The sequence below is a fragment of the Kwoniella botswanensis genome, chromosome 1 (genome assembly GCF_036426115.1).
Source record: "Kwoniella botswanensis chromosome 1, complete sequence".
In the NCBI taxonomy this organism is placed as follows: Eukaryota; Fungi; Basidiomycota; class Tremellomycetes; order Tremellales; family Cryptococcaceae; genus Kwoniella; species Kwoniella botswanensis.
In genome coordinates this window covers 8,274,311-8,295,723 of record NC_088599.1, presented here as the reverse complement: position 1 = coordinate 8,295,723, position 21,413 = coordinate 8,274,311, and the positions used below count along the sequence as shown (strand labels likewise).

Genomic DNA, 21,413 nt, shown 5'->3' with positions numbered 1-21,413 from the left:
ATACTGTGCCAGCAGTAGACTGCCATGATATACTATATCTGTATGTCTGATGGTCGTTGCATATATGTATAGTGTGCAATTATCTCTTTCCAATTCATGTAGAAGAACTGGTCGGATATGAGGGATAACACTGATAACGCTCGGACCTCCCGAGATCAGATTCCATTCAAGGGATTCTACCGTGCCTGACCATGTTTCATAATACTTGTACAACAAGCCAAGGAAACGGAAGATCGGTTGATGTCAACCCCTTCCATCCTCTTTCCTTCCTTGACTTCTTTCATCCTTCCACATCAGACCTACGTTCATCCTCTCCTACCACATACAATAACGGCTGCAGCATCGATCAACCATGCTCGCGCAAGGTCAGGCAGTCGGGCTCGAGGTAGGGCGTTACACTTACCGAAAGGAGGAAGGAGGGAGGAGCTGACGAGACGTGCCGTACATAGGCTTGGGTCCAAGGGAAGGACGATAGGAAGAGACTCAGTAAGTGAATTGCTAGTATTCCCTCTACCTCTGCAGGCTGGATCTTTCTTTCAGTCACAACGGATTCTGATCTCATGTTGCTCATCTAGACGAATACCAGGTACAACATCATCCTGCAAAGAAAGGAGAATCCTCTTATACAGAGTGTTTCCTTGAGACGATCGATGAGGTGAGCTTGGACTCACAATCAGTCGTAAGGTACATTAGTTGACTGTTGCCTTGTAGGCATTCGTGATCACATTATTTAAACGAGATCATCCTCTTGCAAGTCAGGATTTTAGGACTTCCCTCTTCGTAGATGGTAGTATGATAGATCAGGTTGCCTGGTTAAAAACCTCTTCCCGGCTAGAATGGGCCGAAGTCTGGGAGAAACATGAAGATAAGGCCAGAAGATCTTCCTTGAAATTTGCACCATTGGTAAGCTCCCCACAATTCTCTTGGTCTTCCATCTACCGGAGGAACTGCGTTTAAAAACTGCTTGGATATTTGATTCTATAGCCTACGACCGATGATCCAGCCAAAGTAACTATCGATCCACTGACCATGAAGGAACTTGGCTCGATCGAGATTACCTTAGAACCCGGAGAGTACAGAGAGGCCAGTGAGAGACAAATCACTATTCGCCAGCTTAAGAATGGTACAATACATGAGAAAGGAAAAAATTGAGCATCATCCCTGTAACATCTAAGTACAGTCAGGAATCAATCGCTCACTTTCAGATATTCTCTGTTATAGATTCGCCTATTCAGTGACGTATGTCCCGACAACTACTCTGTATGCGATTGAAAATGTGATGCTAACATCTCCTCTATGCAGTTCTGCCGAGTCAACCGTCTGCGAACCACCTTCTGTATTGCATTATGCTTTTACTCCAGGCAAGAACAGAAAGTTCACACATCGTTTCCTCTTTAGGGTGAGTCAATTACGCCGTAGATTTTCAGCATGATGTTGATCAAGGGTAAAGAGTAAGCTGGTCTGACATCGAATTCTTAGTATCGACCTAGACCTGTCCTCGTCCAGATGGGTATCATCGGTATGTAGGGAATTCTTTCTTTCTTTTCGTATATGAGGTATGTTTAGACTGATCCCTTACTTGCACAGATGAACCTGAACCATCGCCCCCTCCACCACCTCCTCGACCCGCACGTAAAAGAAAGGCCGATGTGGTCGATATTGAAGCGACATCCGAAGGTGATGGAGAGGAAGGAGATGTGAAACCTGATCTGAACGCTAAGAGAGTGAAATACTTGGAGGTGAGTTTGATTTGGTTATCTCTTGACTGTCAGACTAAGATGGCTGACATTGGACATTCCCAATACTCTTTCCAGGAGCAAGTCAAACTACTTGCCGATCAACTGAAGCGATCTCGTAATGGAAGTAGAGATGAGGATGAAGTGGTTGATTTGACATTGGATGACGATTGACTGCTAAAGAGGAACGATTGAGATTGAAAATAGTGATTTATTTTGGGTTTTTTTCTCTCGTGATATATCGTATGTCTTCCGCATGCGTGTATATATATGATTTTCCTTAGTTGTCGAGTATGTAGGTTCATGTCGATCTATGAGTGAGAAGTTGAAGACCATGCATCGCAGGGGATACCAGTCATCTTGACGAGAACGGAAGACTGCCTGTAGAGTACAGTACGAGTACAATTCTGAAACGCACGGACCTCTCAGGGTCCAGTAATTCCATCCTGAAACGAGATTTTAACACAGTGTACGAGAACATTACGAGTCAGAGTATTTGATTCCTTCGATAGTCTCCCTTCCTTCATTCATATCAACACTTCTTCACCTTGCCTGATTGACGAGATGTTCTCCAAAGGTAGCGGGGAAGGGTTCGAGGTGGGTCTTGCCTTCCACTGTCTCAACATATAAACGGTATATAGGCTAACACCGTATCGACCGATAAGGCTTGGGTGGAAAGTAAAGATAAGAAGGAACGACTTAGTGAGTCTTGATTGATATCTTTCATGCTACATAGATATATGTACCTCAAATCACAAATCCTCTCATCATATAGACCACTGACATTTGGTTTTAGTTGAACATCAAGTATGTCATCATCTCTCATCGGCAGATCAAACACCTAGGACCGAATGTTTCCTCGAAACGATCGATCAGGTAAGCACGTCCTGAAATTCCAGCCATACCATGCTTCTCCCTCTCGTATTCATGATGCTATTCACACATAGCCATACATCATATGCATCAAGAAGCTTCCGAGTCTAGTATATAAGGGAGATTGGAAGTGTGACATATGGGTCGACGGGGTACATCTTCAATCCCATTCGATTTGGCACAGCTTTGTGGAGATCGATCGAGTCAAGGAAGTACTTGAGCACAAAGGCGGTCAATTCCATGAGTCATCTTTGAAGTTCTCACCTTTGGTGAGATCTTCCCCTTGAAAGTGTTCATAGTATTTTCAAGCTGATGTACGACTTGATCGTCTAGCTCACGACCAGCGACCAAGAAAACGTTACCTTGACACAAAGCGATATCAAGCATCTGGGAACCATCATCGTCCAGTTGACACCTAGTACATGGAAGTTGGTGGGAGCTGGTCCGCCTCAGGGTGTAAAGATCAATCCAAAAGTAGGAGATGAAAAGGCAAAGAAGTGAGCTTCGTCCACCACCTGCCAGATCATTGACAATCCGCAGATCACTGACGATGAACTTGAAATTGTAAATCCAGATTCGCACATACGACAAGGTTCGTCTCAAAGTCTCTCTCTTCCTTATCTGCTGTAGTTGCTGATTGAGCAGTCTCAGTCTCACCGACTCTCGACCGGTACATTACACGTCGAGCAATCTCTACAAATCTCTTTCGACTCAACCTGAGAAGAATCCTATCAGTTCACTTTCAACGTATGTACAAGCTGTTTATCCACTCATCGCAACATGATTACGGCTCTCTACTGACGGCATTCAAAAACGCATAGTATCGATCAAGAGTGAAATTGAAACTCATGAGAGTGATCGGTAAGTCTTCTTGATCCATGAAAGCTCTTTCTAATCCTGACGATGATCAATCTTGAAGTCTATAGAAGAGGCTGAGAACGAGGACCAGGAGAATCAACAAGATGAAGATATCGAAAAACAGAAAGAGCGCACATCCAAGCCTACCGAATCCAACACATCTGCTACGAAGAAAATGATCTCAAAATCTAGTTTTGCGGATGCTATCGATCTTTCGGATTCTCCACCCAGGAAAACCAAGAAGAGGAAATTGAAGGAAATTCTGCTTGACGAAGCCATGAAGCCGGGTGGAGAGAATGGTGAAAAGCGCATGACATCGGAGATTGAAGTGAAATCAGAGTCTGGTAATACTAGCAAGAGAATGAGACTCTTAGGCGTGAGTTTCTCTCATGCTTATAATGCTCCCTCTGCGCTTGTCATTCAGACGGTTTAAGCGGCTGAGGAATGAATATTCCATACTACAGGAAGAGAATCAAGCATTGCGACAAGTTATACGACAGCTCAAGCTCGGTCAAAAGATCGAAGAGGATGCTGTAGATCTCACTCTTGACCAGTATGATAGTGATTAAATCTTCGTATAAGGGAAACAGGGGGAACGTCGACATTGGCGAGAGAGGTTGTCACGATTGTGTCCTTTTACATGAGTTTTAGATAGTTGTATGTCCATGTATCTCTCCATGTCATGATTTCCATCCAAAGTGGGGGAGGCTGTGATCGATGATACTGTATGGTATATACAGACGGGAGAAAGGTGCCCTCAATCAACTTGAGATCACAGTAAGCAACTCACTTGACTTGTTTACGCGTATGAACACCATCACAGGACGTTTAAGATAAAATTCGAATGCAGCAATAGGTCTATATGCATGCTCGTATTGACGTAACACATCATTATCATACATGTATATGCACTCGTATGGTGCATTGTAAGGATATATCATCGCGAAAAAGGTACCATCAAAAAACGTTGATCTTCTCGGTTGTTGTGAGTGCTTGAGTGGGGATACGGCGGTATTCATCATGTCCACAAAAGATTTTCTTTTCCTCTTCCTCTTGATGTTTTTATTTCCTCTTTCTCTTTCTCTGACATTGTCAGATGATGTCTGATTAGATTTGTCACCTCAATAGGCTTGTCATCATGTTATCTCACGGCGCTCGAGAAGGGTTTGAGGTGACTCCCGAGATGGTAATATTATGATCCATATCTGCTGACGTTTTCATTTCGCTGTGTTGCAATAGGTGTTCATCGAATCTCAAGAAGGAAGAAATCCTCTAGGTAAGAATACACTACCTCTCAGCTATGTCCTATTAGGATACTGAATTGGGACTCTACCATAGTGGAGTATCAAGTAAGAAACATTAAAGGGTCATTCCCTGCATCCGAATGTTATATCGAGGTTATACCTGGGGTGAGCAGCTGCATGATCTGTCATACATTACAGAGCTTAAAGACGATCCTCATTATGGCTTGATTATATAGCCTTTCGCCATCGTTACAGAGAAGCTCAACTCATTACCATATCCAAATAACGATTGGAAATGCCGATATTTTGTAGATGGCCAACTCATAGCTGAATATGCACTCATGAGGAATGTCGGATCGAATGTTGTAGATGAGATTTATGAGGAGGAAGATGATCAGTTGTATAGCAGAAAGTTGAAGTTCCTTCCAGCCGTGAGCCTATCCATGTCTATCCTTTCCGCCATTCCGACGTCAAAAGGCTGACCACTTTCGGGAAACATAGAAAACTACTGATAAACCAGAGGAGATCAAACCTGGTTCGAAGGTGTTTAGTAGAGTTGGTACTATAGAAGTGATGATACATAGAGGTGCTTATAGGGAGATCAGTACTGATCTATACCAATCGCCTGAAATCAAGGATTGTACAATGGATGAGAAGGAAAAGAAGTGAGCTTGTTAAGGATATAAAGATCTAATATCAGCCAAGTTAATTCATACTCACCAATCTTTGCGGATATGACATAGGATGGCTTTTACAGTTGGGTATGTGGGACAGGAAAGGTTTGACCTAACCTGAATTTGTATGATTTACTTTACAGGACAAGTGAAAGGGTGCCAGTAGAAGATATAGAAGTCCCTTCGTACGATTTCATTCCGAGGAAGAAAGGTGACAAGTTTTACAAGTTCATCTTCAAGGTAAGCATTGGGCTTGACCGTTTTACCAACACATACGTTAAGTCCTTCCCTTTCCCTTTCAGAAACTGACTGGTCTTTCTATGTTCAGTATCGAGTCCATACTGAACTGGTTAAGCTTGGCTTGAAAGGTATATTTTACGTCTGCGACTTTGATACAGTATTCTCATTCCGTTGACTTCCGCCATTTGGCAGAGGATCCGGAGACCCAACCGTTATCCTCAACCGTCCAGCCCCGGGCGTCCGAAGACAGCCAGAACGTTGATAGAGAAGCTCAAGAACCTCATGTAAAGACAGAGGGAGGCCAAGAGATGGTGACAGATGTCGCCGAAGACGATCTGACCAAAGACCAATTGAAACGAAGACTCAAGTATCTCGAGGTAAGTTATCGTTGAGCTACTAGCCACTAGGAGATTTGATATACTGGCTGAGTGCTCCAATTTTTGTGGCTGATGCCTAGGAATCGCTGGCAAAGTCAAACGCTACGAATAAACGACTTCGAGCAGGTCGACCAATGGAGGAGGATGTTATCGATCTCACAGAGATGGAAGATGATGAGGATCAGGACTAGGGGAAATGATGTTTAGCGTAATGATTTTAGTATGCCGGTCTCGTTTCATGCACTTCGTATCATACGTGAAGATTGATGACCTTGCAACTGTTTCTCCAAGCTTGTTGAGACCGAAGTCTGGCCATCTTGTAAAGATGGAGAAACAGGGTAACTCGGATCAGCGATAGTGGCATACAAGTTGATTGAGCACATAACGTTTGCGCAGATGAGGAAAGGTCGTGACCGTAAGCGCATTGTTCAACATAGAGTACTGTATGGTCTCACATGAATGGACTGTCTGCAAATTAAATGCACGGACCAGGTGGTTGAGCAGATCCATTCATCATCACAATTCGGTGTTACCGGACGTAAATTGATTCTTTTGTTTTTTTTTTGCTACTTTCCATCCTCTCTCGTACTTCTTACCTTGTTCCATCCTGCCTACTGAATCCAGCGGCAAGGTATATCTTAGTTGTATCTTCTTATATCGAGTTCAACAGTCATTTTCTGCCCTCTTCAGTCCTGACGATATGTTCTCTTCCAATGGGTCTCTTGAGGTAAGTGAAGCCACGCTATTAACAGTTGATCACTTGACCGTCAATCTGAGTATTCAGTGACTTTGCTTCTCTTTTTAGTCTTGGATTGAGGGAAAGTCCACTCAAAAACGCTTGAGTCAGTCAGATAGATCCGTTTTCCCGTCTACCTTGGTTCGAAATATCAAGTGTCTGGTTGTTGATCTATTAAGTTTAGACGAACATTGTATAGAATATAAACCCCCTTCGAAAGATGCAGGTGCCATTACAAGTTGTTTCTTGGAAACATCCCCTGAGGTAGGTACAAAATGATACCAGCACAGCTTTTGCTTTAAGGCGATTGCTGTGCCGGCTGACGAGGGATCTTTCTTAGCCCTTCGTTATCCGACTGAAACGGTCTGAAAAGCTGTTCCCAGGGGATGATTTCAGAGCTATCTGTGAAGTTGACGGTAAAGACATCGGTTTTTCGATTTGGCGAGGTGACAGGTTAGAGTATGAATGGAAAGCGGTATGGGAAAGAAGGGATGGACAGCTCTATCAGTCTTCGTTGATATTTGACACATTGGTAAGTGCGTCACCGAGACTTCGGAATATTGTATTACAGTGCGGATTCTCCGAAAGAGCTGATTGCTGATTCTATTCATTTCGTTTTGGATGACGCACAATGATCTTTTGAAGGCCACGACCGATGATCCTTCTAAGGTCGATATTTCCGTCCGAGATCTTGAAAACATCGGTACCATTGTTATCACGCTTACCCGTGGAACTACCAGGACATCAAGGAAGCGAAATGAAATTGAACTTTTCGATAAAGTGAAAGGTAAAGCTATGGAAAATCAAGGGTATGTTGCGCCTCCGTTATCGAGCGGGACACAGAATGGTCGATTGATATAAATAATGCCATAAATGTGGTAGCTTTCTAAGTTCCGTGGGGTTAGTACTGGATTGTGCTCTCCTAGGTGGTCCACTTACCAATAATTACTTCGCTGTGAATTATCAGTACGACTGAAAGCGTTAAGGGGGAAGAGTGGCAACCAGTTTTCTACGACTTCACTCCTAGCGGATCTGGTATACCACATCACCAATTCGTATTCAAGGTCAGTGAGTGACATACTTCTTTGATGTCCCAAACTGATGCCGTTAATTTTTCTTCAGTATCGACCAGCTCGGGTATTGAAATATCTAGGAATGATAGGTGAGCAGATGGCTATTTGGGAAGATGCGTGAGAGACGGCTACGGCTAATACGCAGGTCAATGGTCAATAGATCAAGACCACAGCAGCCTCAGTTCACGAACTTATGCATATCCAATGGTGAAGATCCCTTTCTTCCTTCCTGCCTCATCGTCTGAAGAAGAATCATCAGCGTCAACAAGTGCCAGGTGTACACAAGATGTAAGAAGTAAGAGTTCGAATGTAAGTACATTTTCATCTCCAGTAATATCCCGAAGCTTTACAATTGATATTGTACTTTGTATACCTAGTTTGAAGGCAACAGAAACGAGTACGAAAGCTCACCAGTGCTTGTGAAGCAATCTCCCACAGATTCTCTGACGAATGCAGACAGTGGCGAGCGAAATACGTTCCAACGCCGCTATTCACTTCGTCCTAGTAGGAAGCGAACATACGTTGACGAAGAGCAACTGTAGCGAGAGTGACAAACCAGTGGAGAGTGGACTTGAGTGGGTCGAGTTATTTTAGTCTGACAAGTTGGTTGTGAAGCGTTGTATCATCTTGTGTCCCACGACTATCCTTGCCATTGTTGGGGTGACATGCGATGATATGTGATCATCGCCAATTTGATGGGAAAGGACCCCTTGTGTGTTGTGTGTTCTGTGTTGATAGTCGATAACAGATATGCTTCTCGATCAATTCATCAAAACTCGTGTCATCGTGAGTGAGTGAGTGACATGTTCGATACAGTACATGAAACCATCATCAGTATGTCTCTTATTGTCCTTCTCGCATGTTATCTTTATTATCAGACTCGTACACCTGCAACACAACAGCCAATAATAAGATGATATCCCAGACTCGACCTGCTTATACATTCAGGGTTAGTCAACACTATATTCCATCTACACCTGAGACATTATAGTTACTGTAGTGATCAGCCTACAATGTTGGTCAACTTGCTTACAATGCAGCTTGGGGTATTGCAGGCCAGTATCGAGAACACAGATACAGGGTTGCCGTTTCGTATGTCGTCATCTTGCCGTCTTGCCGTCTTGTCGTCTTGTCAACTCGATGAGGGTTGCGTGTCCACTGAATGACCTAGGATGTCTCTTTAGGCGAACATGGATATCATCATGTGAGTAAAGAAGATGGAACAAAATCTTCTTTCTGTTTTCTTGAGGTTCAGAAGGGTGCAGTAAGTATGCTTTACCTATGATGGTGAAATTGTGAATCGCAACGGTAAGAATTGATGAACCGAAAAATTTGAGTTGATAGCCTTTCGCCATTACCATCGAAATGTCACCGACCTTCACCAGATCCCGATCAGACGATTGGCGAGCAGCATGTTTCATTGACGGGCATCGTCTCAGTGGAAGTTACTGGAACCCTGACGCAAAGGAGCATCGTATCGACTCGATGTTAATGAAGAAGGGTACGGAGTTTCTGAAATGTAAAATGCGCTTTGGTTGCATTGTGAGTGAGCGTGTTCAAGGATAAACGGACGACCAATGACATGTTGCCTTATTCCAGGAGCATATCGCAGAGAGAACATTGGTTCCAGCCGGGGAGAAAGAAGGCGATAATCATCTGGGGAGAATCGATATCGTATTGTCTAGAGGGTTGTGGATACCCTTGGGAGATGCGACGGCAGATAGAGCGGAGCAGGTCGAGACAGTAGCGAAGTTGGTGGAAGGGGAGAATGAGGACCCAGAGTAAGTTCTTCAACCAGATATTCTTGAATTGGAATGTATATTTATCGTTTAATGGCGAATGCTGTTTCAAGTTTCAGTCGATCAGTGTAGTAGGTGATCCCACCAACTAGTGATATCCAAGCTTCACGTCTTCTGACTTTCCTTTACGACAGCGCCAGCGATCCCATCACGAGTCAACGAAAGATCACTAGACCAATGATGTTCGCTGAGAAGGCAGATGAACCTTGCTTTTACTCTTTCCACTTCATAGTAAGTAACATTGACATCTCGAATGTGAATGTGATTTATGTCCGTCTGCTTTATAGCTTCAAACGAGAGAAACGCTGGTTGAATACGGTCTGATACGTACGTCGCTGTTGACCTCGATATCCGAGCGACCACTGATCTTCCAACTACCTTGTTTCGTTGCTAGCCAATCATATCCCTCCACCACCTCCCAATCCAGCCTTTCCGCTCCCTAATATATCTAGCCGACGAAAACGAAGAAGAGACGCCGACGATGTTGATAGTGAGGAAGAAGGTGATATACTGCATCAATTGGATATACTGAAAGCGAGACTGAAGCGTAGCGAGGTGCGTCATTGTCTCATGCTGAGGCTGTCGCTGTAGGTCAAGCTGAAGCCATGATAGGACATGAACAAGCGATTGATCGCCCAGAACCGAAAGCTGCGACACGAGGTCGCAGAAACGAATCACAAGATGAACATACTGAAGTCTCTCAGAGAACGAGATGATACGAGAACAGTTGTATGAGTATGTTTCAAACACAATTTGTGCAGACGAGATGGTATGTATGTATGGGCTATTTAATTATACACATCGCAATGGCCCTTGTCCGTCTTGGCGCTTGTTATTGTTACGCTTGTTTTGCCCACCCTGAGATATCCGGTCTTATCCTGAAATCTCACTAACCAAGCCCAAAACATTCCTCCGCTCCAAAGCGTCCTTCACCAGTTCGGTGCCTCCTCTGCCGTATCCCGCTCTATGACAATGGAAGGCCGCCAGGAAGGGCTTAAACGTACAAAAATCAGTATACAGCAAACATATCATGCTGACATTTCCCATTTCTACGATCAATGCTTCCTTGCATCTATTGATACTTGACCGCCCCGAATGGTTGACATGAGACTATGGGAGCAGCACTCACAACTCCGGTGAAACCGCCTTATCAGTCAAATGCGAACATAACGTTTAGGAGTCAAGGCTCAACTAATTTCGTTGGAGGTATACCTGGTTACACGGTGTTGGACAATGTATGGTATCATGACCGGACATTGTGTGAGTGAAAGTCAATGCGACTGCCTGTAGTTAGAGTAGCTTGAGGCTTAACAGTGACTGTATTCTCAGATATGATCGACGATGCTCTTCAGGAATTACCCTCAACAAATCTACTGTTCACTGCCGCTCCGGAGAAAGATGGAGACACACCACTTCATGATGGTATTAGTCGTCTTGTAACCATTCCAACCGGATCCGAGGGACCGTCTCCTCAAGAAGGTGATGTTAATAGTGGAATCATAGAAATGTCAGGAACGACATGTAAGTCAGCTTGAATCATCATCACGACTGCGGAACTGCGATATTGCGGATAAGAAGCTTATCAATTGATTGATGTCATCTTAGTCCTTCTAAATGACGGCTGGCCAGGTTCATGGTCAGGTTACTTCATGTATTACCATTTCGCCTCTGAAGTCATCTTAGGATCCATCAGTGCCCTTTCGTCGATCACCTCGGCATTACCGTCGGAATACACTAAGCCTTGGAATGTATATAAAGGACTCGGAAGAAGGTTGAGTCTACAAAGTCCCAGTTCGGACTCGCGCGGAGAGGATCAAGTTATATGGGAATCTGGGGGATTGGCTAGAGCAGGGATAATACCGAGTAGAGTGGTTGTAGCCTGGGAGTGGAACTGGGATGGGAAAGATGGATTGAGTCGAGCAGTAGCGGAGGGGCTAGTGGGAAAAGAGGGTGAGTTCGAGTCCTTGTACGTCCAGTACGTTTCAGCGTGACTGACTTGTGAATGGTCACTACTTCCCGTGACTACAGGCATCATCGATCCACAAGGTTGGAAAGATCTGACAAGTGAGAAACAATGGATTTATTTTGAACGAAGTCAGTAATGAGGACCAGTCTAATGCATTTCATCAACACCCTTCTCTTGTGCAGTGATTCATGCTGATAGGACCTCAGTCTTAATAGCAGACCGGGGTACCTCTCATCGCAATAACCCTCTAGGTAAAAAATGGTACAAGATGGCTTTAGACGCATACAAGCTTGTCCCTTCTCCGAAGTCACTCTCACCAATGAGAGAAAAGTTCCTATCATACTACAATATCCCAATCAAGAATCGTAGAGGTCCTGATAGAAGTGTAAACAAGAAGAAAGTAAAAGCGATATACGTCAACAGACAAGGAAGCGATAGGAAATTCGCAGATGAAGTTCATCGGGATTTACTGAAGGCTTTGAAGCAGATAGAGTACAAGGGAAATGCAATAATCATAGATGCGAAGTTAGAGACGTTGACGTTGCAAAAGCAGTTTGAGCTGTTTGCGGATGCCGATGTGAGTACTCATTTAACGAAAGTGACCTTGTTGCTACTTGTGCTGATTAGTGTCGTTGCCTCTCCAGATCATCTTTGGTGTACATGGGAATGGACTCACACATGAAATGTGGATGTCGGCAGGAGGTATAGTGATAGAGGTGAGTTGACTCATACTGTATACCTTTTCCCATCCGTATTAATTTAGCCTTTCTCAGTGTTTCCCTCCCCAGACTTTCGCGTATGACTACGCGCCTATAAGTGAAGTACTGGGACACGAGCATATAATATGGGTGAGTCAGATGAAGATCGCTGTATATGTGTTCATAGTAATGATCCATCGATGATTGCAGAGGGAGAACCAGACCATGCCTTCGGATCAGTGGGAGCCTAAGAACGGAGGTGAAGGCTTCAGGCTGCATGATGGGTCAATATTTCCAGTAAGTTTACGTTACGACTTTCGGCAAGTCTCATGATGATCGTGTATTGACCTCTCCTTTTCATAGCTTGATGTCGACATCTTTTCCCGGTGGTTACAAAGGAAGATCGATAGCATGTTAGAGGCATAGAATCACAATCTGTCAGGATTGACTGAAGATGAGCTTAGACGCTTTATCAGTTGTATTATTTATGAAAGGACGTCGAATGCATCTTTTGACAGTACGATGCAACGAGTTCAGTGGATAGAAGTAGCTTCTGGTTTAGGGTCAAGGAGTAATGAAAGGTGAAGACTGCACTCCCATTCCATCGTTGCTTGCTTCCCACGACTACTGGGATTACATGAGGAAATCTAGATAAGCTAGTATGTTTGATATGCATATACATTTTTACCATACCTCTCCTTCCTACAAAGGACCAGATCACCTTGCATTCTTCCATTTGACTTCGATGCCTATGTGAGTTCAGTAACGTTCATAGGCATTTCGTCGATCTGGGTAGAGTAATATTGTTCGATATCTCGCAAGATCCTGACATCTTCTACGGTAACGAAATTGATAGCCACACCTTTTCGACCGAATCGACCTGATCTACCTATTCTGTGCAAGTAGTTTTCACGCGAGGTGGGTAAATCGTAGTTGATGACTAATGATACTTGTTGAACATCGATACCTCTTGCCCACACGTCGGTGGTGATGAGCACTCGACTATGAGAATTCCATGTGAGCTATATGTTGCCGGGACACACGGTAACGCTAGCTCACCTTTGACCACCTCTAAACTCAGCCATAATGGCATCTCTCTCCTTCTGTACCATCTCACCATGCATACTACTGACAGTGAAGTTGGCCTCTCTCATCTTTTCGGTAAGCCAATCGACCTTTCTTCGGGTGTTACAGAAGATGACTGCTTGAGTGATGGTAAGGCTGAGAATAATGTAGAATTTGAGTTAGTCCGTCTCAGAGATCGGGCCGGTATGGAGAACTCACGTATCATACAGGTCACACAGAGTGTCAAATTTCCAATCTTCTTTCTCAACAGCTACAAAGAACTGCTTGATACCTTCCAAAGTCAACTCATCACGCTTGACCAAGATTCGGATAGGATCAGTCATGAATTTGGTGGTCATTTCGAGTACATCGTGAGGGAGTGTAGCGGATACGACGACAACTTGAGTAGCGGGAGGAAGGTATCGGTAAATATCGTAGATTTGGTCCTTGAAACCTTTGTTGAGAAGTTCATCAGATTCATCGAGAATGAGCATCTGTTTTGTGATCGTATCAGCATTGATCCGGTTCCTACAGACAACACCCTTCTCCTCTATGCCCCCTTGCACATCTGGGCTTTCCACCCCTTCTAAGTCTACTATCTCTGCTCTCACTAAATCCGCCCTGTATAACCCTTTCGCAATTTCCCAACCTTGATCTCATGCGATGTGCAGCAGCACTCTTATAGCGCACGAGACTCACCTTGATGTCCTTAGTCCTCAGATTCCTTCTTCTGATCATGTCAAACACTCTACCAGGCGTACCACTAACGACCTGCTGACCAGCTTCCAACTTCCTTATATCTTCACCGACAGATGTTCCGCCAATACAAGCATGGCACGAGACGTTCATGTAATCTCCCAAAGCCAGAAAGACAGTTTGGATCTGAATGGCCAATTCTCTCGTTGGGGAGAGTACCAATACTTGAGTTTCTCGAATCTTGGTATCGATAGATTGTAAAGCTGAAATGGAAAATGTCGCGGTTTTACCTGTACCAGATTGAGCTTGAGCGATAACATCTCGTCCTCTCATTATTGGAATTATCGCTCGTTGTTGAATAGCAGATGGTTTTTCAAAGTTGTATGCGTAGATACCTCGTAGGAGATCTTCTTTCAAATTGAGAGCCTCGACTGGGAAGTAAACATATTTGTCAGCACATCGGAGTACTATCAAAATAAGGTTGGTGTATATACTCACAAGTAGGAGCCTAAATTCGAGAGGAACAAAAGTGTCATGACATGAGCACCCCTGTACCTCTCGATCAAACACTGCTTTTCCACCATTGGGATATACAGCTTGAAGAATCAAATGATGATACGTACCACCGAGACTGCCTCGGAAGACTCGAACACGAGCTTGTCATCTCCGCTAGACGTGGGGTTAGCAGCTGTCCTTGAAATTGGCTCGAGCGGACCAGCTGCTGGGACTTACGCGTTGATTCCTGCCATTTTGTCTGATTTGCTGGAGGTGAGATTGATTACCCAAATGAGAGGAATGTTCGTAACATCTCTACCGTCTTCATCGAAGAACATGAGATGGATTCAAGGTTCCTTCCAGTGGCGGCGGGATCAAAATTGAATATCCGATATATCTCCGTCTTGTGGCAGGCCCTCGCCGCGCCTCTTGCCAGTGCTCATCAGACACTTTCAACATCATTTTCGAGGCGAAACAACGACTTCAACGGCATTCTTAGCTATATTGATCATAGGGTATCTGCCAATCTAGCTCAAAAGCCTACGAAGACAGCAAAAGGCAGGAGAATATGGACTCGATAATCGAAACTCAGCGATCAGCTCATGAAGAGATAGAGCGATATGAACAAGCTTTGTCCGAGGTACTCCTTCAGAATCCTACTGCTGTAAGTTTCAACCCATCACTTTCGCTTATCCAGGAGAAGTGGGCTTGTAACTGATAGGATCACTGTATGGTGTCAATAGCAAAAGAATATTACTAGAAGAGATAGGAAAGCAGCCGAGATATTAGATCGAATAGGAGGATTGAGGAAAGAATTAGTTGATTTCTACGAAGATTTACCTGGATTGAGACCCAAAGAGTTAGAATTGTTATCTGCTCCAGCACCGGGTGAAGATGACTTGGCGGAATTTTACGTTAGGTATAACAAAATCAAAGATTTTCATCAGCGAAATCCAGGTATAAGTAGTAGACAATTTATCAACCAGGTGGATGAGTTGGTTAAAGGGGATGGGATTCAAAGCTTTACGGTGGAAGGTGATGAAGAGCCTACCGTAATTGATCGTGAGTCTATATACCTCTATTATATGTCTATAGAGTCTAGAAGATCCAATACTGCTGGAAATTCGTTGGATCTTTGGGCTTGAATCAGCATACCACATGGCCCTTCGTTTCTTTATTCTTTTACTACTCGTCTGATGTAGTAATGTTCAACTGATCATGTACCCTTTCAAAACAGCACTGGACAGTGTATTCTCAGGAGAAGAGTCCCACGGAAAATACCTCGACCTGTACTTAAACCACTCGCAATATATGAACCTACGTGGTGCCACCCGGTTAAGTTACCTGGCATATCTGGAATTGTTAAAATCGGGCAAAGTGGAGAGAACATTAGACTTGAAAGAGAAATCTACACAAGGGTATTTGGAATATGTTCAAACGCTGTACAACTACCTGTTATCGTTCTTCGAAAGGGCTTTACCGTTAGTCAATGTTCAAGCGAAATTGAAAGAGGAAGAACAGAAATTCAAGAGTGAATGGGCAGAAGGGAAAGTACCTGGATGGGAAGCTGAGAGTAGTACCGCTAAGAAGCAGGGTAATGCCAATGGAAATGGGGAAGGTCTATGGTGTCAATATTGTGAGCATCGTTTGTGGCACTCTGTCAGACACCGTACTTTACGCGTGGTTTTGTCTTCTCTTTCACCAGAGTATGATAACTAACATGTACTTTGATGGTACAGGTCAAAAGAGCTACTCAAAGCAGACAGTATACGATGCGCACCTGAAATCCGACAAACACAAAAAGAAGGAACAAGCTGCCAACTCATCTTCTAATCCTACTAGCAATGGTTCTCCCGCACCTCATCCAGCAGCTTCAACATCGACATACCGAACTAAGTTGGAACAGCCAGCACGATTGACATATTTGATTCAGGTATTATTGACTTTCCCACCTATACCTGAGAAATTAGCAGACACTAGGACAGAAACGGAGAGGAAGATGGCTTTGACCGCTAGAGAGAGGGAAACTGAATTGGAAGAGCAGGAAGAGGCTCCACCTGTTCCTGTGGATCTAGGAAATGACGAAGATGATGATGAAGACGACGAAAAGATATATAACCCGCTTAAATTACCTCTAGGGTGAGTTTTACGGCCACCTGTTATGGCATTTTTAATTTGACCGCCAATCGTCTTCTACATCTTCTTATTACTTCTTGGAGATGTTCTTCAGCTGATATTGATTGGATTTACACCAGATTTGACGGCAAGCCAATTCCATATTGATGAGTTTTTCATTGTCCTCGAGGTGTTTTCTGGCCTCTAGAGCGATCTGCAAGCTAACATACATTATTTTCCTCACGCTGTTCAAGTTACACGGTCTCGGAGTTACATTCGAATGTGAAATTTGTCAACAAACGATGCAAGGTCGACGTGCATTCGATAAACACTTTACAGAAGGTAAACACTTGTTGGCATTACGTGCTTTAGGTATTCCATCGAGTGCTCAGAGGCATTTCCTCAACATCACTACCATCTCAGATGCCATGGCTCGTAAGTCCTTCTGACCAAACATTGTGTATTGTTGTATTGGTTCTGAGGCTAATTGTGAATTCGTATTTGATGTAGTTGCGGACAAATTGAAGAGAGAGGGACGTAAATCAATTACAGAGAATGAAAGGGCCGAGGAATTCGAGGATGAAGAAGGGAATGTGTATGATAGAAAGACATATTTCGATTTGAAGAAACAAGGGTTATTATAAACCTTTGCTGCTTCTAGAAATGAGAAGCGATGTATGAGTAGTAGTTGATCATGTTGTTTTCTGTCCTCATGTGGTAGTCAATAGCAGTGGTGATATATGCATGAGATGACAATGTGCAGTGGTGTGATGGAGTATAGGGAGAGCATAACATCGTTGGCAATGGGGAAATGTCAATTCGGATCTCACGCCTGTGACATCTAAGAGGATGTCTGTCATGCATGCGGAAGTCCCATATCTACGTCTTCAGCTCAAGCATCATCTGTGCTAGCCATTGTACAATCTACTGCATGCTGAGCTGGTTTTACATCGTACAAATTGCCCATCATCATATCCTACATTATTCTGCCGTACGTGCACCATCACCTTGAAACCCCTTCACCTTCTCATTCACAGGGCCTGATTCACTGTCATTTTCACTGAATCAGCTTATCCACTACCGACTTCCTATATATGAGAGCGATACTTTCCGTTGTACTCACCTAATATTCCCCCTGGCAAGCTTTCACCCCCGCCAACAAGAAACACACCACGGCCGGTAAATCCGTCACGAAGGTCCTAAAAACATGCATCTTCAACCATTCCGCCAGAGTTTCGGTGGGTCTACCAGCGGGTTCACCATTTCTTATCTTTTCCAACAATCCTAGGGCTTTAGGTCCGAATATCATATGTCCAAATGCCAACCCAACACCTAAAGCATAATACACCTTGGCTCCACCCGGTACCCATGGTGTATTTCGCAGGGTGAAGAGGTTTGTGAGTCCTGCACCAGCTGACCAAGGGAACGAAGAGAATAGTACCAAAGTACTTTTAGATCCCCAAACTCTGAACCATTTTGGTAGTAACTCATTCGCCTGTTCACGGTATGTGTGGGGTTGCCATGAAGATAGGAACTGATATTCGTCTACTGCCCATTGGAGGGATACGGTTGACGAGATTATAGGTACGAGACGAAGGATTGGAATTGGGAGAAGAGGTGGGATAAGGTAGCCTGATAGACCAGCTATGATGTTTCGAGATGATACTTCGACCATTTCGTATTCGTTATAGCTGTTAGTTGGTAATTCGCAGGAAAAACTCACTCAGCTCAAGAGGTCATGTTATATGGTCATCGATTAATCGGGTTCGGGGTCGATGGCTATCCGGGCAGTGTCCTTTAGTGCGTTATTGGCTTAATCTTATCGGATAGCGAAATCATCCGACATATTCGTCATGTCAGATCTAAGCTTGTTTCGGAGCGATATCATGAGAAGCTATGCTTGCTCGTGAGAAATGTGGGAGTACTGTCGAGAGGTAGTCCGCCTACAGCGGTTAAATCTGAAGCACATCAAGTCAACAATCCAATCTGGTCCCTCTCAACCCGCCAATGTTCTTCATTCGAACGTTAGACAAAAATGCATCTCTTGGCGTGATATCTTTCACATTTAAACTTCTATTTACAAATATTTCTTTTCTATGCAGGTACAGTCCAGGTTCTCACTATCCCATCCGAACCAGCTGTGATGATCTTCTCATCTCCCAGCCATGAAACCCCAGTCACACCACCAGGATGAGCGTTCTATATTCGATGAATGACATATTAGCCAACTCATTTCATGGTTAACTTATCACTGCAGGAAAATAGCTCACCTTGATAGCGATATTCTTCGCTACCTTCTCTCTATCCCAAATATACACATTCTCATCCAACCCAACCGATGCTAGGCGCTTATCACTCTTCGACCAAGCCAAATCTACGATCCGACCCGTATGGAAAGTCCATCTTGATGAGACTGTCACTTTCTTCTTCTCTACATCAACCAAAATGATTCTACCTGCTGAATCGCCAGCAGCTAGGTACTTTCCATCTTTCGTGAATCTCAAAGACAACACATCTCCTTTATTATCTTCAAACGTAGCCAATTCCTTTTCCGGTGAGGTAGATGACAATATCACTTTCTTACCTACTCCATATGCGACTAAATCTGAGTTCGGTCCACCATGTGCTGCAACCGCTGTTACGGTTTCCTTCGATAGTAAGGAAGTAGAGTTTGAACCGGCTGGATGCACCTCCAAACCTGATGAGGTGGCTACGTAGATCGCATTGGAAGTAGCGGCAACTCCGGAAGGTTGAGCTTTGATAGGTAACGAAGTGGATCTAAATTATAGATCTATCAGTCTTCGAACATGGACAGTAAGATGGAAAGCGGTGCAGTGATACTTACGAGAAAGATTGACCATCGATCGAAGCGACTTTATCATCCCATCCAGCCGAGTAGACCTTGCCTTTGTCATCTGTGCTGAACGCGACTACGTTGGCTGTATGACCCGTGCCCTGCACTTCGTCGCATCTACCTTCGTCTCCACCGTAGCTTTCGCCAATATCGAACCTCTTGATCGAACCGTCAAAAGATCCGGTATAGAATGTAGCCTCTTTCTCATTATCACCTGAAAGGGTAGATGCCGTGATAGCTTTGGTAGCACCATGTAACGTACGCCATTTGGTCGAAGAGGATTCTCTCGTATCGAAGATGTTCAATACACCTGACAAAGAGATGGATACAAGGGAATTGGGACCGGCATAGACAATTCCGTTCTGCTGAGATTGGACATCCGAGCCGACGGTGTAGCTCTGAGTGGATTTCAGTGAAGATGCGTCCCCTGTCAAGATTCTCGTTTAGCGCAATCATGAATAGATGACTTGGTGGTGACTTACATATCGACACGATACCATCCGCGCCGGCCGTAGCAATAGATTGAGAATCGGGGTTCCACGAGCAGGCCATCTGTGAAATAACCAATTATTAGCAACGGCATCCACTTCGAGATGTACAGAAGTTGCAATGGTCCGAAATGATGTATCGTGGTAATTACACCAGTCAATCACCCGTTTCAATGCAAGAACGACGTCTGAAATCACCACCCACCAAGGAACTACCACCCTCTTTTCCTGCTTCACCCTTAGTCTCACCAGTTTTCCCATCATAGAAAAACAGCTTCCCATCACTTGCGACACTAGCGAAAAGATCCCCATTGGGTGAGAAAGCAACATCCCTAACAAATCTCGTATGGGTATTGATCATCTTATCGTATTTGAATGGTACAGCAGAGTGGAAAATGACAGAATTATCATCTGATCCGGAAATAGCTTTGAAAGGTCTTTGTTGACGGATAGACAGGGCGTTGATAGGCTATGAATAAATGCAGTAAGGATCGTTCAGCTATTGGGTATCCTCTGAATTACCATGTACTCACCTTGGAATGACCAGTGATTTCACCGCATGATGATCCTGAATCCATGAAGAATGCAGCGCCGAACCTACATTATATGTGTTCATCAGAAATTAGAAGGACAAGGATAGAACAGCTGATGCAGCCACTTACTTGTCTTTACCTTCGCCCCCAACGATGATCCTCTTGCTCTCCCCATCCCATGCTAAATCATTGATCTTACCCGACAATGGTCTAATAGCGAGTTTTAGGTTATTTTCGGGATTAGTGACATCCCATATTCTGACTATAGACAGATCGACGGTCAGCAAGGATATATGCATGCTGAAAGGTAAATCGGGATATTTTGAATGAATCCTCTACTCACCTTCACCGGATACATCGGCTGAGGCGGCATAGTAACCTGAAGGGGAGAATCGAGCTACTGTAGCTGCTCTTGTGTGCTCTGAACGACGATCGATAGCATGGTCAGCTGAGAATCAAGTCGATCATGCTACGGGCAGCCGATGGTTACTTACGGGTATAGGCGTGAGATAATCCAGTATGCTGTATCGATAATTCAGAGTAATCAGTGCATTCAACTTGCTGATCATGCTGTGTTAAGGATGAAGTGAACACAGATAAACACTAACGTTGAGATCTCGTATCTATCCATATACAACCAATCAAAAGTCAGCAGGAGTCATCAACACACAATATATACAGTATGATCTGTGATGAACTCACTATCACAGCTCTACCATTCGTATATATCAACTTCTCACCTTTGGGATCTACACCGAGTTTGGTTGATTCTGACCTGGCCGTAGCAGGGTTACAAGGGTATATGGGGCCTATGGGAAGCACGTCAGCTGCTCGTGTGGTGATTGCTGACTGTCTGCTAGCTCACCAGCTTTGTACGCCATCTTTCTTTGCTG

The 21,413-nt window shown here is 44.1% G+C and overlaps 10 protein-coding genes across 10 annotated transcripts; 7 read left to right on the top strand and 3 right to left on the bottom strand.

Annotated features, from left to right (window-relative positions):
• Positions 1-352: 352 nt before the first annotated feature.
• Positions 353-1,910, top strand: L199_003116 (uncharacterized protein; the record flags this gene model as incomplete). The annotated part of the gene is made up of 10 exons (XM_064888852.1): positions 353-385; positions 450-486; positions 576-655; positions 712-903; positions 985-1,073; positions 1,222-1,239; positions 1,303-1,399; positions 1,480-1,519; positions 1,588-1,739; positions 1,815-1,910. The coding sequence occupies 10 exons, from the start codon at positions 353-355 to the stop codon at positions 1,908-1,910; spliced, it is 834 nt and encodes a 277-aa protein (XP_064744924.1).
• A 390-nt stretch (positions 1,911-2,300) lies between these two features.
• L199_003115 (uncharacterized protein) lies at positions 2,301-4,036 on the top strand (the record flags this gene model as incomplete). Its single annotated transcript, XM_064888851.1, has 10 exons — positions 2,301-2,333; positions 2,402-2,438; positions 2,533-2,612; positions 2,684-2,878; positions 2,943-3,106; positions 3,255-3,279; positions 3,345-3,356; positions 3,431-3,470; positions 3,536-3,843; positions 3,932-4,036. The coding sequence occupies 10 exons, from the start codon at positions 2,301-2,303 to the stop codon at positions 4,034-4,036; spliced, it is 999 nt and encodes a 332-aa protein (XP_064744923.1).
• A 569-nt stretch (positions 4,037-4,605) lies between these two features.
• L199_003114 (uncharacterized protein) lies at positions 4,606-6,193 on the top strand (the record flags this gene model as incomplete). The annotated part of the gene is made up of 10 exons (XM_064888850.1): positions 4,606-4,638; positions 4,707-4,743; positions 4,806-4,876; positions 4,948-5,142; positions 5,213-5,376; positions 5,455-5,472; positions 5,529-5,625; positions 5,714-5,753; positions 5,818-6,002; positions 6,083-6,193. 10 exons carry the CDS (start codon positions 4,606-4,608, stop codon positions 6,191-6,193), a joined length of 951 nt encoding a protein of 316 aa, XP_064744922.1.
• Positions 6,194-6,702: 509 nt separating this feature from the next.
• On the top strand, positions 6,703-8,353 carry L199_003113 (uncharacterized protein; the record flags this gene model as incomplete). Its single annotated transcript, XM_064888849.1, has 10 exons — positions 6,703-6,729; positions 6,808-6,844; positions 6,923-7,002; positions 7,079-7,270; positions 7,384-7,547; positions 7,621-7,638; positions 7,706-7,802; positions 7,861-7,900; positions 7,972-8,120; positions 8,189-8,353. The coding sequence occupies 10 exons, from the start codon at positions 6,703-6,705 to the stop codon at positions 8,351-8,353; spliced, it is 969 nt and encodes a 322-aa protein (XP_064744921.1).
• An 823-nt stretch (positions 8,354-9,176) lies between these two features.
• L199_003112 (uncharacterized protein) lies at positions 9,177-10,345 on the top strand (the record flags this gene model as incomplete). The annotated part of the gene is made up of 6 exons (XM_064888848.1): positions 9,177-9,353; positions 9,411-9,592; positions 9,745-9,841; positions 9,898-9,937; positions 10,005-10,165; positions 10,223-10,345. 6 exons carry the CDS (start codon positions 9,177-9,179, stop codon positions 10,343-10,345), a joined length of 780 nt encoding a protein of 259 aa, XP_064744920.1.
• Positions 10,346-10,722: 377 nt separating this feature from the next.
• Positions 10,723-12,700, top strand: L199_003111 (uncharacterized protein; the record flags this gene model as incomplete). The annotated part of the gene is made up of 9 exons (XM_064888847.1): positions 10,723-10,870; positions 10,940-11,131; positions 11,216-11,560; positions 11,639-11,704; positions 11,783-12,153; positions 12,221-12,292; positions 12,350-12,424; positions 12,485-12,571; positions 12,638-12,700. The coding sequence occupies 9 exons, from the start codon at positions 10,723-10,725 to the stop codon at positions 12,698-12,700; spliced, it is 1,419 nt and encodes a 472-aa protein (XP_064744919.1).
• Positions 12,701-13,023: 323 nt separating this feature from the next.
• L199_003110 (ATP-dependent RNA helicase FAL1) lies at positions 13,024-14,784 on the bottom strand (the record flags this gene model as incomplete). The annotated part of the gene is made up of 7 exons (XM_064888846.1): positions 13,024-13,276; positions 13,334-13,495; positions 13,559-13,833; positions 14,039-14,466; positions 14,534-14,543; positions 14,659-14,704; positions 14,768-14,784. The coding sequence occupies 7 exons, from the start codon at positions 14,782-14,784 to the stop codon at positions 13,024-13,026; spliced, it is 1,191 nt and encodes a 396-aa protein (XP_064744918.1).
• Positions 14,785-15,098: 314 nt separating this feature from the next.
• On the top strand, positions 15,099-17,289 carry L199_003109 (uncharacterized protein; the record flags this gene model as incomplete). Its single annotated transcript, XM_064888845.1, has 6 exons — positions 15,099-15,194; positions 15,274-15,592; positions 15,768-16,166; positions 16,270-16,669; positions 16,854-17,080; positions 17,156-17,289. 6 exons carry the CDS (start codon positions 15,099-15,101, stop codon positions 17,287-17,289), a joined length of 1,575 nt encoding a protein of 524 aa, XP_064744917.1.
• Positions 17,290-17,768: 479 nt separating this feature from the next.
• Positions 17,769-18,320, bottom strand: L199_003108 (uncharacterized protein; the record flags this gene model as incomplete). The annotated part of the gene is made up of 1 exon (XM_064888844.1): positions 17,769-18,320. The coding sequence occupies one exon, from the start codon at positions 18,318-18,320 to the stop codon at positions 17,769-17,771; it is 552 nt and encodes a 183-aa protein (XP_064744916.1).
• Positions 18,321-18,739: 419 nt separating this feature from the next.
• Positions 18,740-21,401, bottom strand: L199_003107 (uncharacterized protein; the record flags this gene model as incomplete). The annotated part of the gene is made up of 12 exons (XM_064888843.1): positions 18,740-18,844; positions 18,916-19,423; positions 19,491-19,926; positions 19,982-20,051; positions 20,193-20,456; positions 20,521-20,584; positions 20,650-20,782; positions 20,864-20,941; positions 21,015-21,042; positions 21,129-21,143; positions 21,223-21,329; positions 21,386-21,401. 12 exons carry the CDS (start codon positions 21,399-21,401, stop codon positions 18,740-18,742), a joined length of 1,824 nt encoding a protein of 607 aa, XP_064744915.1.
• Between the last annotated feature and the right edge of the window lie 12 nt (positions 21,402-21,413).